The 13733-nt window shown below is 40.8% G+C and overlaps 2 protein-coding genes across 5 annotated transcripts in view; one reads left to right on the top strand and one right to left on the bottom strand.

Moving 5' to 3' along the window:
- The window catches only part of dnah9l (dynein, axonemal, heavy polypeptide 9 like), an 84541-nt gene extending 80724 nt beyond the window's left edge, over nt 1-3817 (top strand). Inside the window, exons 75-79 of the mRNA XM_069196791.1 lie at nt 113-295; nt 806-921; nt 1662-1774; nt 2854-2994; nt 3531-3817. Coding sequence (XP_069052892.1) covers nt 113-295; nt 806-921; nt 1662-1774; nt 2854-2994; nt 3531-3778 — 801 coding nt within the window. The 3' untranslated portion in view covers nt 3779-3817. The remainder of the gene's footprint in view (nt 1-112; nt 296-805; nt 922-1661; nt 1775-2853; nt 2995-3530) is intronic.
- Nucleotides 3818-3907: 90 nt separating this feature from the next.
- On the bottom strand, nt 3908-13482 carry cdca7a (cell division cycle associated 7a). Of its 4 annotated transcripts, none has more exons than XM_069196795.1 (10): nt 13091-13482; nt 11463-11588; nt 11079-11201; nt 9985-10212; nt 9810-9887; nt 8928-9101; nt 8468-8602; nt 6457-6606; nt 5329-5465; nt 3908-5053 (listed from the first exon to the last, which is right to left on the bottom strand). In XM_069196795.1, the coding sequence occupies exons 1-10, from the start codon at nt 13109-13111 to the stop codon at nt 5020-5022; spliced, it is 1206 nt and encodes a 401-aa protein (XP_069052896.1). In that variant the 5' UTR covers nt 13112-13482; the 3' UTR covers nt 3908-5019. The 4 variants fall into 4 exon arrangements, with proteins under 4 accessions (XP_069052896.1, XP_069052899.1, XP_069052898.1 ...); XM_069196798.1 differs by lacking the exon at nt 13091-13482 and adding an exon at nt 12657-12743; XM_069196797.1 differs by lacking the exon at nt 13091-13482 and adding an exon at nt 12335-12554.
- Between the last annotated feature and the right edge of the window lie 251 nt (nt 13483-13733).

The following is a 13733-nucleotide window of genomic DNA, read 5'->3' as shown; positions in this document are numbered from 1 at the left end:
ATTCTTTTCTTTTATGTATAATATAGTTAATATCGAGCAATTGATTCTAAACGGTAATGAAAAATAATTTAAAAATAAGACCCTTTTTAAAATATGTTTAATATATTTTTAGGTGAAAACTATCCTTGATGATATTTTGGAAAAACTGCCAGAGGAGTACAATATGTCAGACATCACCTCCAAAACAGCAGACCGCTCTCCTTATATATTAGTATGCTTTCAGGAGTGTGAACGAATGAATATCCTTATATATGAAATACGACGCTCGCTGAAGGAGCTGGATTTAGGACTCAAGGTCTGTATAAATGTCGTTCGCCATCTTCCACAGTTTTCAGATGCACCGCACAGACATTTTTTCGCATCTTTTTCTGTATACAAAAGTGTTTCCATGTGTCACATCTATTTAGAGAAACTGCAAATGCATAAAACAAGCCTGGGAATATTTTGTATGCATTATTGGCCATAAAAAAACCGACACGTCTCCCATCTTGTCTAAAACTTCAAACTGTTTTGACTAGGTAACTGGGCAATTACGAGCAATAGTCAATGAATTTCACCCAGTATACATGTCAATGCAGAGCTCTCGCATTTTAAATTATTCATAACATTAAGCGCATTCTCTTAAATTAACCTACACATGAAACAGAACAAATGGAGCTTTAATGTAGCAGCTGATGAAATAACAGAATTGTCAAGTTCAGCTACTTGATGTGTTTTCCCTGCAAGGAATTCACTATTTATCATGTCATCTTATCACAGTCTCTTTTAAAGCCACAACGAGTGCACTTATGCTTTCTTTTGTTAGGGTGAGTTGGCAATTTCCTCAGAGATGGAGCGACTACAGACAGCTCTTTTCTTTGATAATGTTCCTGACACCTGGACCAAGCTAGCATATCCATCAACATACAGTCTAGCACAGTGGTAAGTAACATGTCATAAACCAAACTGCATCTGTATTACTTGGTGTGCATCAAAAGGCAACATCAATTGCAAAAACACTTTAGAATTCCTATTTAAGGTTACAGAGGTCACAATGAAAGAAAAGTCTTTTTTTTTGTACATAGACTGGATGTTGCACTGCCTTGTGAGTGTATTCAGAATTATCCCACACTCGGTTTTTTGTTTTAAATGCACCATAGTCATACCTTAACTGTTAACAATGTAACTTATGTGCATGTTTGGAGGTGGGAGTGAGAAGGAAAAATATATAAAAAATTCAACAAAATTAAATATGTTCTACATAAACTGTTGCGTCATTCTGGTGAAAAATGTATCTGAATACTTTCTCCATGCTCTCGGTATACATTTCTTATCCCATTACTCGAGACCCCGTTGTTTAGTTGACTAAAACAACTTCATACTTATTACTTTGACGCTATAAACCCCAACACACATTTTTTCAGTCAATAAAGAGGTGAATAATAGGATGCCATGCCACGATTATCATCCTAATTGTTACTGTGGATTGAATTAATAAACACAGAAGCGAGATATGTGCAGAACGGTCTTAGGCAAGGCGCGACAGATAAGCGTATCGGCGAGGATCGTTCCAAACCGCAGTTACCCCGAGTCTACATGCAAACACGGTAATTGTGTTTGCAGTACTGACAGAAAGCAGTGATTGCGATGATAAAAGCAGCACGGTGATGTGCTCTCCACAGGTACAATGATGTTCTAATGCGCTGTCGAGAGTTGGACAGCTGGACGCAAGACCTGGCTTTACCCAGCGTCGTCTGGCTCTCCGGCCTCTTCAATCCTCAGTCCTTCCTCACAGGTAAGCAGCCGGCTGGCACAACTCATTAGTAATTTACTGCTACAGTAGTTTTTATAATTACTGCCAGGAGGCCTCATTAAATTTGCTCTAATGAATAAATATTGTATTTCATAGCTTGATTACCAGATCAGCTCAGTGCTTGAATGTCATAAACAATTATTTCCCTAAATATTCATCACCTCAGAGTGGATGATCATTGGTGTTTAATACTGGTATTTTCAAGTGCATCTTTATTATGCTAATAGTTTTCTGAAGCAGTTATGTTTTGAAGAAGAGCACAAATGCACTTTGACAAACATCTAAAAATAAAAATGGCAAATGTATCAAAACTAAAAATGTATTACATTAGAAATATGAACCGCATAGTCAGACAAACAAGAGGTAGCCTAACTGTGCTTAAAGAATACTTTTATTTTTTAATGTCAGTCCTTAAACAGGATATTTTCTAAAATACCCTCCAACATCAACAGATAGAAAATTAAAGCTTCCTTTCAAGCATTACTAAAATTACTACAGTATTGTTGTCATTTTTACAGTAGTTCAAGATAGTTTTGTGATAGAAGTATTCATTACACATGTATCTGTGTCCCTAGAATGCCTCAAGGATATCATTTTTTGCATTATATGCACATGTATTTTAAAAGTTAACATTATACATTGAAAATTTCAAAGCTAAAACAGAATTGACAATCAAGACCTTTCTTCTCAACCATAGCAAACAACACGGACAGTTTTCAGATTTTTCTTTTCTTGCCCAGAATCAAAGTGATGGAAAGACGAACCCTTGACTTCTTTTAACACTGAAATGCACCACACAGACGCATGTACAAAAAGAGGTTAACAAGTTCCTGTAGCTAATAAGGCATTCGAAAAGTTTTATTACAATGAAATTACTTGACATGAAAATAGACAGTTGTTCAATATAATGGTTGCTCATGTATTTTATAGCAGGGAGGTTATTAAAAGAAAAACAAATAAACACCGCAACTGAATAGAAAAGTGTCCTGACTGGATTTTCCTTTTGAGGATTCATCCATGAACAAGCAGGGACATTACAATGGATATCTTTTTACTTCCAGCTGTAATGCAAAGTTTAGCACGAAAAAACGAATGGCCATTAGATAAGATGCACCTCACTGTGGACGTAACGAAGAAGTTCAAGGAAGAATTCAATCAACCCGCCCGAGAAGGTGCCTACATCTACGGCTTGTACATGGAAGGTAAAAAAGCACGTTGCAATTTGGATGTTGAAGGCTATTTCCCTACTTCTATGAAGGTATGAGATGTCCACATAACACGGTGGTGTTAACGGAACGATCTCCTCATCAAACTTGAATTAAAAACGTCTCAAATTCTCACGCAATTCATTGAAATTTTGAGTTGAAGAAAAACACCCCCTCCAGCACTTCACATTTTGTGGTTTTTAGCATCAAACCGAACGTTCTGCCCAGAAGCACTGAGAAACGCTCAGCAGAAAGGGTTTGGAAATAGCTGCAAAATGGACACACAAAGGAACGGTTTGTATAAAGAGCTTTAAAGCAGTAGCTGGGACAGGAGAAAAAATGCTTTAAAACTTGGAATGATTTACAGGTATAAAATTCCCATTAGAGCCTGCTAATTGTTTCCACACCATTAGTAGCAGTTATCTAATGAAAGGATTTCAGCAGGCAGTGCCGTATATCATATGGATTCTCTCACGGCTATAGTGAAGGTAATGGCCCTGATACCTCCTGCCCTTTCCACCCTTTCCTCTCAGGTGCCCGGTGGGACACGCAGGGAGGGTACCTGGCCGAGGCCCGGCTCAAAGAGCTCACGCCCGGCGTGCCCGTGATCTTCGTGAGGGCCATCCCGAACGACAGGCAGGAGACGAGGAACATCTACGAGTGCCCCGTTTACAAGACCAAACTGCGGGGCAACACCTACGTGTGGACCTTCCACTTGAAAACCAGAGAGCGGCCCGCCAAGTGGGTCCTTGCGGGCGTGGCTCTGCTCCTGGGTGTGTAGAGACCTCCTAGGACAGCCCTGCCCTCAAAAGTGCTTCACTGAACAGGCACCTGCTGCGGTTTTTTGAGTGGCGTGGCTCTGCGTGGATATGATGATTTGTGGTGGAAGTCATTCAGCAAAATTCTGCTATACATTAAGCAAGGCGTTGCTTTATTTTTGAAAACAGAGCACAACAATTTTAACAGAGTATGAAACAGGCTTGAAAATAATTAAATTCTGATTTATAAGAAGCTAGGTGTTGAGTCGCGTGAATGATTAAAAATATTGAAGTTCAACACTTTTTTGCCTTCTATTACTTGTATTTTAACTTTTCAAAACTAGCAGAAACCATGAGCAACAGGAAACTGTATTTCACAGGTGACAGAAATGAAAAGGTGAGGAGGATAGTCACTGGAATCATCTCTGTGCCAGCCAACTTCAATTTGGCTTTATTTAATAAAAAACAACATTTAGCGCAATTTTAACAGGTAAAGAGTATGAAACAGGCTTGAAAATGATAAGTGAGCCCTTTTGAAATATCTGGTTTACCCAAGAATCTGATAAATCAAGAACAGAGACACTTTAAAGCGCATCCTAACAAAAGTTTGGTCATCATTTCTTGTAATCTGTTGTAAGTCACATAAGAGATTTATACAATCTAAAAAAATGCCATGCCGAAATCTCACAGCTGATCAGTAAAAAGAACTTTATACATTTAGAACAATGTAATCTAACAATGGACACTGCATAGCAATTTTATTACAATCAATATTCAGAATCAGATAGGATGGTTTGTTCATCAGAGCACATAGGGAGATACAGGTCTTCCATGAAATAACATTAAGTCACTTAAGACTTGGGTTTAATTGGGGTTAATTTTGGTTCTTTTCATTAGCAAATATTGGCAACCAGGGGGATCTGTTGGCTACTGCTTTTCCATGGTCTGTACCATCACCTGACCAATACCACTGAGTGGTAATATGGCACCAGCCTTACAAACATTCATGTTTCTTACAGCTATACACTTTTACTGTTCAACATTTTAGGCACCAAAATAGTGCATCACATTTTACAGAGACTAGGAAGGATGCCAATCACACAATCCAAATTGCACCTGTACTCCAAAGCAATGGCAGTTTTACGCTGTAAATGGGTCTTAGCATTTCCAGACCATTTACTTCCAAGGTGAAATCTGCCAAATCCCCAACAGAATTAAAACTCCAGGGAGACACTTTCCAGAGCCAGACTGCAGCTGCCACTGTTCAGTTTTCCTTCGCCTCCAGTTCTTGTTTAAGGCTACAAAAAGAACAATAACTTCACTGTAGCACATTACATTTTTTCGACCTCGTGGTTAACACCCTCCCTCCGCTCACATTTAAAACGCTTTGCTTTTAGGGAAAGCTACACGCGGCAGTAGCAAGCAACCTTCATCTGCTTAATTTGACACTGAAGAAAAAGAAAAAGTGTCAAACCGAATGCGACATCGTGCAGAGTAAATCTTAATCTCAACAATAGAAAACTGTTTACTTAGGGGGGACTGACAGTTTAAAAATAATCAAGGATGTAATTACCTTTTCAAGTAGGCATGCACATTGTCATAGCCGTGGTATTTTGCCAAGTAGACGAGCACTCCAGTGGCACATCGCCCTTCTCGCTGTCGGCAGAAACTGCAGTTACAGATTCCTCGGCAAGGAGGGCAAAACCAGGTCTGTAACGGACATTCGCTCAAAATTAGAATCACATTCACTTCCAGCTGCTCTCACTTCAATCTAAGCTCTTTCTTTTTGCCCAAGCTTCTTTCTGACCCTCCCAACATGGTAATAAGGCCAAAGGCAAAGATTTAGAAGGGGGTTATTCAATAAACAGGTTACAACAAGGGACTGGCTTTAAAAACTAAAGATATCCCCATATGTCTTCATTACATTTCTACAATTCTGAGCAAATGCCTTTGGATGACCAAGACACAGACACCTGTACAGGACGTGCAGGCTGTTGTTGTAAATGCCTGAACTAAATTTAGGGCAATGCATCCCTCAGGCAAAACCGCTAGGAAGAACAAAAAACACTGAAAGGCTTATTAAAAGCTATATATATATATCTCTGAAAATAATTTCACATGCTGAATGTCAGATACTGTTAATCCTGCTGGAATTTTGCATGCTTATTTCAACCCAGTTCCAGAAGGATTTGGTGTTGGAAGCTACTGTTGAACTAGTAAGAAACGAGCAGTAACAGTAAGTGAGAGACACCAATGTCATTCAGCTTGTACAGCTGTTAATGCTAAATGCCTCTGATTAAATGGAAGCAGCCTAACACCTGTGAGGAATTCCTTTTCTGTAACTGGTTGGAATTTGCTGTCCCTTTTAAAATCATACCACGTCAATGCAAATATAGTCAAGTCAGTCACTTGTTTCTTCGCTCATTCTGCATGTTACTTGATCACCCGTATGAATAATCAAAATGCATGTTTTTAACAAATTTTAATGTCATTCTTTAGTTACAAGCTCCGTCAAAGTGTGTGGTTCTGCGTCGTTAATTTTAGTCCCAGTTTAGATGCAAATTTAAACACTTCCCTAGCATGAACCCAGAATGAATCAGAAAACTGATCAGAACTCAGACAGGACTATACGGTCTCGCAATGTGAAACTAATGACTTGTTCCGCAATTATAAAACAACCATGGGGACAGATGTCACTCACTGGATCCAGCAGGGCTTGTCGAACCTCTTCTCCGTAGCGGTTGCGAAGACACGGCCCACAGAACTGCCCCCTCACCCCCACACAATCCGGATTGCGGCAGTTAGTTTTTGTGTCTGCGGTTTTCTGTCGACACTGGTGGCAAGTTGATCCCTATCGAAATAAAAAATGTTCATTCAAATCTCATATTTCATCCTAAAATGTTATTTTGTGTGCTGAAAAGTTATTTTAAAAAAAAGTTGTTTTTTCCCCCCAAAACCATTCAAACACTTTGAGCTTTCGGTCTCTGAAAGAGATCTCAAAAAGTCAGGCCAATTTCAAACTTTGTTTTTCAATTCTTGGAAAATGTCTTATATACAGTGGTGTGAAAAAGTGTTTGCCCCCTTCCTGATTTCTTATTTTTTTTGCATGTTTGTCACACTGAAATGTTTCAGATCATCAAACAAATTGAAATATTAGACAAAGATAACACAAGTAAACACAAAATGCAGTTTTTAAATGAAGGTTTTTATTATTAAGGGAAAAACAAAATCCAAACCTACATTGCCCTTAGTGATTGCCCCCTAAACCGAATAACTGCTTGGTTGGGCCACCCTTAGCAGCAACAACTGCAATCAAGCGTTTGCGATAACTGGCAATGAGTCTTTTACAGCACTGTGGAGGAATTTTGGCCCACTCATCTTTGCAGAATTATTGTAATTCAGCCACATTGGAGGGTTTTCCAGCCTTAACTGCTATAAGGTCATGCCACAACATCTCAATCGGATTCAGGTCAGGACTTTAACTAGGCCACTCCAAAGTCTTCATTTTGTTTTTTTTAAGCCATTCAGGTGGACTTGCTGGTGTGTTTTGGATCATTGTCCTGCTGCAGAACCCAAGTGCGCTTCAGCTTGAGGTCACGAACAGATGGCCGGACATTCTCCTTCAGGATTTTTTGGTAGACAGCAGAATTCATGGTTCCATTTACCACAGCAAGTCTTCCAGGTCCTGAAGCAGCAAAACAGCCCCAGACCACCACACTACCACCACCATATTTTACTGTTGGTATGATGTTCCTTTTCTGAAATGCTGTGTTACTTTTACGCCAGATGTAATGGGACACACACCTTCCAAAAAGTTCAACTTTTGTCTCGTCAGTCCACAGAGTATTTTCCCAAAAGTCTTGGGGACTTGATGTTTTCTGGCAAAACTGAGACAAGCCTTTATGTTCTTTTTGCTCAGCAGTGGTTTTCGTCTTGGAACTCTGCCATGCAGGCCATTTTTGCCCAGCCCCTTTCTTATGGTGGAGTCATGAACACTGACCTTAACTGAGGCAAGTGAAGCCTGCAGTTCTTTGGATGTTGTTGTGGGTTTTTTTCGGACCTCTTGGATGAGTCGTCGTTGCGCTCTTGGGGTCATTTTGGTCGACCGGCCACTCCTGGGAAGGTTCCCCACTGTTCCATGTTTTGGCCATTTGTGGATAATGGCTCTCACTGTGGTTCGCTGGAGTACCAAAGCTTTAGAAATGGCTTTATAACCTTTTCCAGACTGATAAATCTCAATTACTCTGTTTCTCATTTGTTCCTGAATTTCATTGGATCGCAGCATGATGTCCAGCTTTTGAGGATCTTTTGGTCTACTTCACTTTGTCAGGCAGGTCCTATTGAAGTGATTTCTTGATTGAGAACAGGTGTGGCAGTAATCAGGCCTGGGTGTGGCTAGAGAAATTGAACTCAGCTTTCCAAAGCTGTGATAAACCACAGTTGATTTATGTTTTAAAAGGGGGGGCAATCACTTTTTCAAACAGGGCCATGTAGGTTTGGATTTTTTCCCCCTTAATAAAAACCTTCATTCAAAAACTGCATTTTGCGTTTACTTGTGTGATCTTTGTCTAATATTTAAATTTGTTTGATGATCTGAAACATTTCAGTGTGACAAACATGCAAAAAAAAAAGAAATCAGAAAGGGGGCAAACGCTTTTTCACACCACTGTATTCTCACGGTATTTAAAGAACAGGCTCAAAACGACACTTACCGAAACCCTGTTATACACTTTTTCACGGACATTATAACAGATGTTGTTCAGCTCGCTGTCTGTGATTTCCTCTACAGGCCGCACATGGTGGGGAATTGTCATGGCCCCACTGTAGCTTCTACGACGAGGCGCCCTCTGCAGGACAGAGAAGTAACTTAATTCCAACAAGACACAACCAAGAGGTACAGAATAGGCAGGAGTCACTCAAGTTTAAGATTAAAATACCAGGCTAGAAACCAACTATTCGCATGGATGTGAGGGGACAGAAAAGCCATGTGGCCCATCATATACAGCCTTCCTGTAAAAGCATTAATTGAACACTCAGATCTTATTAAGGCTCTCTGATTATGTGCCTGTATGAAATGCGAGAATTTTGTTTTCACATGAAACTCCCTCACTGTTGGGCCAAAGCAGGCGCAGAGCAAAGCCCACTTTACAGCACGGAGATGTGCTCTCTCACCTCCTCATCGTCATCCTCCGCCCTCCTCCTGCGGGCCAGGTAGTACTTATCCTCCAGGTCGTCCTCCGGAGCGGGGCTGGGTGGGCCGTCGACCAGGGAGCGCGAGCGGGTGTGTGGTGGAGACCTGCGCTCGGGGAAGGACTTGGGGACCAGTCGGCGGGACAGCCGTCTGGGCTGGGGAAAGACGGGACAAAAATGGCTCTTCACAGCTTCGAGCTAGAACTAAATCCCCTGCGCCTGAATGCGAGCTAGATTCTCAAGTAATGAGCTTGGGACTATGGCTGCGATAAGACTCTGAATTACAGTATTCATTACAGAATGTTTACAGACGTTTGCACCGGTGCATCGGACAAATCAATAGGCACTCTTTGGATCCTAGTGAAATTTCTATACAACAAAAGCCAGTCGCCTTCTTTGTGCTGTGCTGCTTGGTACAGACTACAGGCTTGTCAGAATATTACACTGGATAAAAGTCACAAAATACAAAAAAAAACCTCAATCGTAACTTTAGTCATCTGTCCCCAAACCTCAGCACTAGCTTCTACAAGCAAGTGAATCACCACCCAATTGCCCACTATGTTGAATAAGAGCATAATGCTTTATTTTTCACATTTGGCATTTATTTCAATCAGGACTACTGTAATACTTATTTTACTAATAATATACTCCATGCTTACCTTCCTTTACTATTATGCATATACATGTATTATATTAAGTCACATAATTACTAATTGTAATTGGGAAATGTATTTTCATTTAATGAATTTCTGCTTAACAGCTTTTAAGGAATATTTGTGTAGGTAAAGCTGATCTCCCACAGCGGCATTCCAACTCTTGCACCAGCTGTTTCAAAACATTTTAAAAGAGCAACTCTGCACTTACGGAGTTTGCTGAAGGCAGCAACATCCTCTTGGGGAAAATGCCCGACACCGTCTTCAGCTCAGACATTAACTTCGCAAGCTGTGGGCAAATGAGACAAAACAATTTCAGTAAAACGCAGACAATGAATGCAAAAGGTGCAGAACCACTGTGTTCTTTCTGGGGGAAATCAACCTACCATAGCTTTGTTCTCCTTGATATTGATCGCTCTCTTTTCCATTAAATTCGGGCCTTTCTCCTCATCCGAGTCGGAGTCGGAAAGAGAATCCTCTCGTTGTGGAGGGATGGGTTTTGCAGGTCCATTCTTTCGTAAATTCCTTGTGGGAAATTTCATGGCCACTTTCAGAGGTTTTGATCCTCTCCGCCTCTTTGACTGTGCTGAGGGTTCTTCTTCAGAGTCCACTTTCTGAAATTAGCAACGCAGGAGATCAGACTTGAGAAGCACATAATGAATTAACTTTACTAGCACTTCTCTGAAAACCTTTACCAGCACAACCACAACTTATATCAAGATATAGCTACAAGGAAAAGCAAAGCGAAACAAGGATACATCACTTTTATTAAAAACTGGTGAAGAAAAGCAGAAGCTTTTATGCAGGATCAGAGCTTAATTACTATGCATCTAAGATGAGATTGAAATGAAAGAACTTTCCTTGAAGATCCAAATGTTAGAGCAAGCTTGTACACTGCTAAAAACAATTTAACTTTCCATCTTTAAAAAATTATGTATATAAACATGCTCCGGGAAAAAAAAAAATCTTTTGACATTCAAGACAAAAGCTCAGAATTTAAAAGGCCCATCTAACTGAAAAGTCAAAGATATTTGTAGTAATGCAGTGTGCCTGGAAAATGCCTTTAAAGTGAAGTACTCAAAGACAACAGCCTTTATTAAACAAAACAGTCGGGCTCAGGTTAACCTTTTATTAATGGCATTCTATTACTCAGATTTGCCATTTACAAGCACCCTTTTAAAATGCTTTTTTATATGAAATTTAAAAAGGCTAAATGTCACCTCTTCTGTCACAGTCTTACATAATGAAATACAGTAAGTACATTAGCTGTCTTTGGAATAGTTCACCTTACAACAGATGATACTTCCAGCTTCACAGCCCCAGTTTGTCTGGGGAAACAATGATTGTCCTATTTAAGGCGGCATACCATACTCAAGCCAATAGTGTCAATTTCAATTGCAGAAAAAGAAAAGCACAGGAGAACACAGTTTAACATCTTCAATCGTTTCCTCTCTACTTTCCCCGACAGTACAGGACTCACCATAGCGCCCATAACATCACTGAATTCAGTCTCTTCAAACCCACGGAAAGACTCCTCATCTGAGTCCGTGTTAAGAATTTTAGACACCTTCACTGGGACACTGCCAGGTTTCAAACTTTTCTTCTGCGGATGGAAAAAGCATACATGAACATTCTTGTATGGTTGTAAATGTCTAGTGCTCAAGTTGCATTATGAACACTATAAACATAAGTGTCTTGTTTTAATACTAGTGCCATATAAATTTTTAAATATTTCACCATGCCAACATTTCACAATAGGATTAGTCTGTAAGTAACTTTGAAAGCTGGAACTGGATGAAAACAGACAGCTGTCACTTCACAATCTGGGAGTGTTCATCTCAAGCGGTTTGGGATTTCTACTCACTGTGTTTGCAAAATTATCAGAACCGAAACTGTCACAGCTGTCATCTGAAGAGGAGGAGGTTTCCATCGGTACCAAGGGTGTGTTTCGGAAGCTTCTTAGATTCATCCTGATCGAAGGCTGCAAATTCTAGGTAAGGGGAAATGATGGATTGAATGAAAGGATTCAAATCTGAAGTGCGTAGATCAAAAGCTTCAAACTGATTTAAACGGAGCTCCAAAATGATGTAAATACAACCACACTAGATTCATGTTTGTCTTTGGTATGGCTCAAATTTGACATATACCAAAAATACTTCTCTCGCCACAGGCGACCTCTAAATCCCCCCTCAAAGCCTGTTCATATGGCAGATTTACGAGGAAACTCTTTTGAAGCACAGTTCGGGTTAGATCACAATAAAACCCATGAATACGGAAATGTCATTGGGTTTGTTAACCAGTCAGATTTTCACTAATACTTTGGGGGTACGCAGATTGCGCCAACACCCTAAAACGGCATGCGTTTTAATATACCCGATTCTTTTCTCTTGATACATTACAAAAGATGAAACCGTTTCTTTATCGCTGAACCCTGATAGCTTACAGTGTCCCAGAAACTGAACGGCAGTGCTGTACAGCTTAATAGGCTATACAACTACTTCCGATAAATGAGATCTCTTGCCAAGTTCAGGCAAACTCGCCTTCTCGTCCTCGATTGCAGAGAGATCTCTGATCACACACCGAGATTTGCGTGACTAACCTTGGCTCAAGGCCTGACAATTGTCCTGCACACTGCTACAAAAAATACAGGGCATTTCTCCATCCCATTCTTTTAGATAGTTTCCAGCCGCTCGATTATATTTATTTCTACAAAACCCGCATCCGGTAGAATATTACCTGCTCGTTGACCAGTATATTTAAAAAAAAAAAATCAAAGTTCTCGGAAACTATCAATTGTGAGCACGAGGACGCCCGAAGACGTCAACCGGACCTCCTCATTTTCACTGGCGTCGATTTCAAAACCTCGCTAATCAGGGTCATTTAAAAAATTGGTTTGGGAAGCCGGAACACCGCTGGGGCACAATAATGGGCACTGTTAAAAAGCCTCTGGCTACAAACCAACCCCGTCCTCGCCCTCAGCGTAAATTCGCGCCTCCATCTAGTCACCGCCCTCACCTATCTAGCAGTGAAACATGAAAGTACTAATTTAACACCGTACCGCTCCTAATGTCGGCTTCGGGTGCACAGGAAGACCGAGCGACAGTCGGGAGCGGTTCAGACGTGGCCGAGCATTTAAATCCCAAAAGTGGGCGATTGCACGCCGGCAAGGTTCTTCAAATCAAGACCTTCACAGCACGTTTGCAGTCACAAATTAACGAAAAGTTGGGGGGAAAAAAAGAGACCATTACATGATAAACTCGTTGGAAAAACAGGAGAAAGTTCTTTTTTAACACTATGAAGGAAAATACAGGGTACGAAACCAGTGCTGATCAGAGAATCCAGCCACACAAAGCCGTCCCCTGTAAACCATTACTAAACCACGCCAGATTTGGAAGAAAAAAAAACTTGTATTGCTCCAACGACTAACTTTCGGAAAAAGTTGTACATCTTGAGAGCAACAGGAAAAAAAAAACGGGGAAACTGCGCTCTTACCTTTCTACGAGTAGGACGCATGTTTGCACTTTTAAAAGTGGGGTTGATGGAAAATTCTGATTAATGACCGTCTGCTCCCTTAGTGCCTCTGCTGCAAACAGCTACACGGCAAAGTCTGCAGGACTCCCCCCCAGCCCCACTCAGAGGGACGGATTCACGCTTCGATTTCCCGCGTCTGCTTCAGGTCCTGACAGATAAGCAGAGCTGAACTTTACTTCAGGCCACTCGGTTTGACATACCTCGGTAAAGCTCCGTTTGTGCGCCAGAGACCGTGGCAAAATTGGGTCGGACGGAGAAAAGGGGGCTATCGGTCACCTTTTCTGTCCAGCTTGAAACTTTGTGGAGGCCAACTTTTTTTTACAGAAAGCCAGGTCCTGCGTGATGGCGCCAAGGGGTTCTGGCTGAAAACGTGTAGCTCATTTGCATGGGAGGCATGCGGGTCACCGCAACAAAAAAAAAACGTGCGCTTACTCTCACACACCCAGCTACTGTAGGTACTGTAATATGAAGAAAGAAGTATGTATGGCTAAAACGGCGGGGATCGCAGTTACAGTATTAATGTTTTGGCTGCTTAGTTCGTACAAGAGGTTATATAAATATTGCTCATGGATTGTTTATGCACTCCATATTTAGGAGTGATACT

This window comes from Lepisosteus oculatus, chromosome 12 (genome assembly GCF_040954835.1).
Source record: "Lepisosteus oculatus isolate fLepOcu1 chromosome 12, fLepOcu1.hap2, whole genome shotgun sequence".
NCBI classification, from domain to species: Eukaryota; Metazoa; Chordata; class Actinopteri; order Semionotiformes; family Lepisosteidae; genus Lepisosteus; species Lepisosteus oculatus.
The sequence above is the reverse complement of the archived record's forward strand: the minus strand, read 5'-3'. Positions and strand labels throughout refer to the sequence as shown.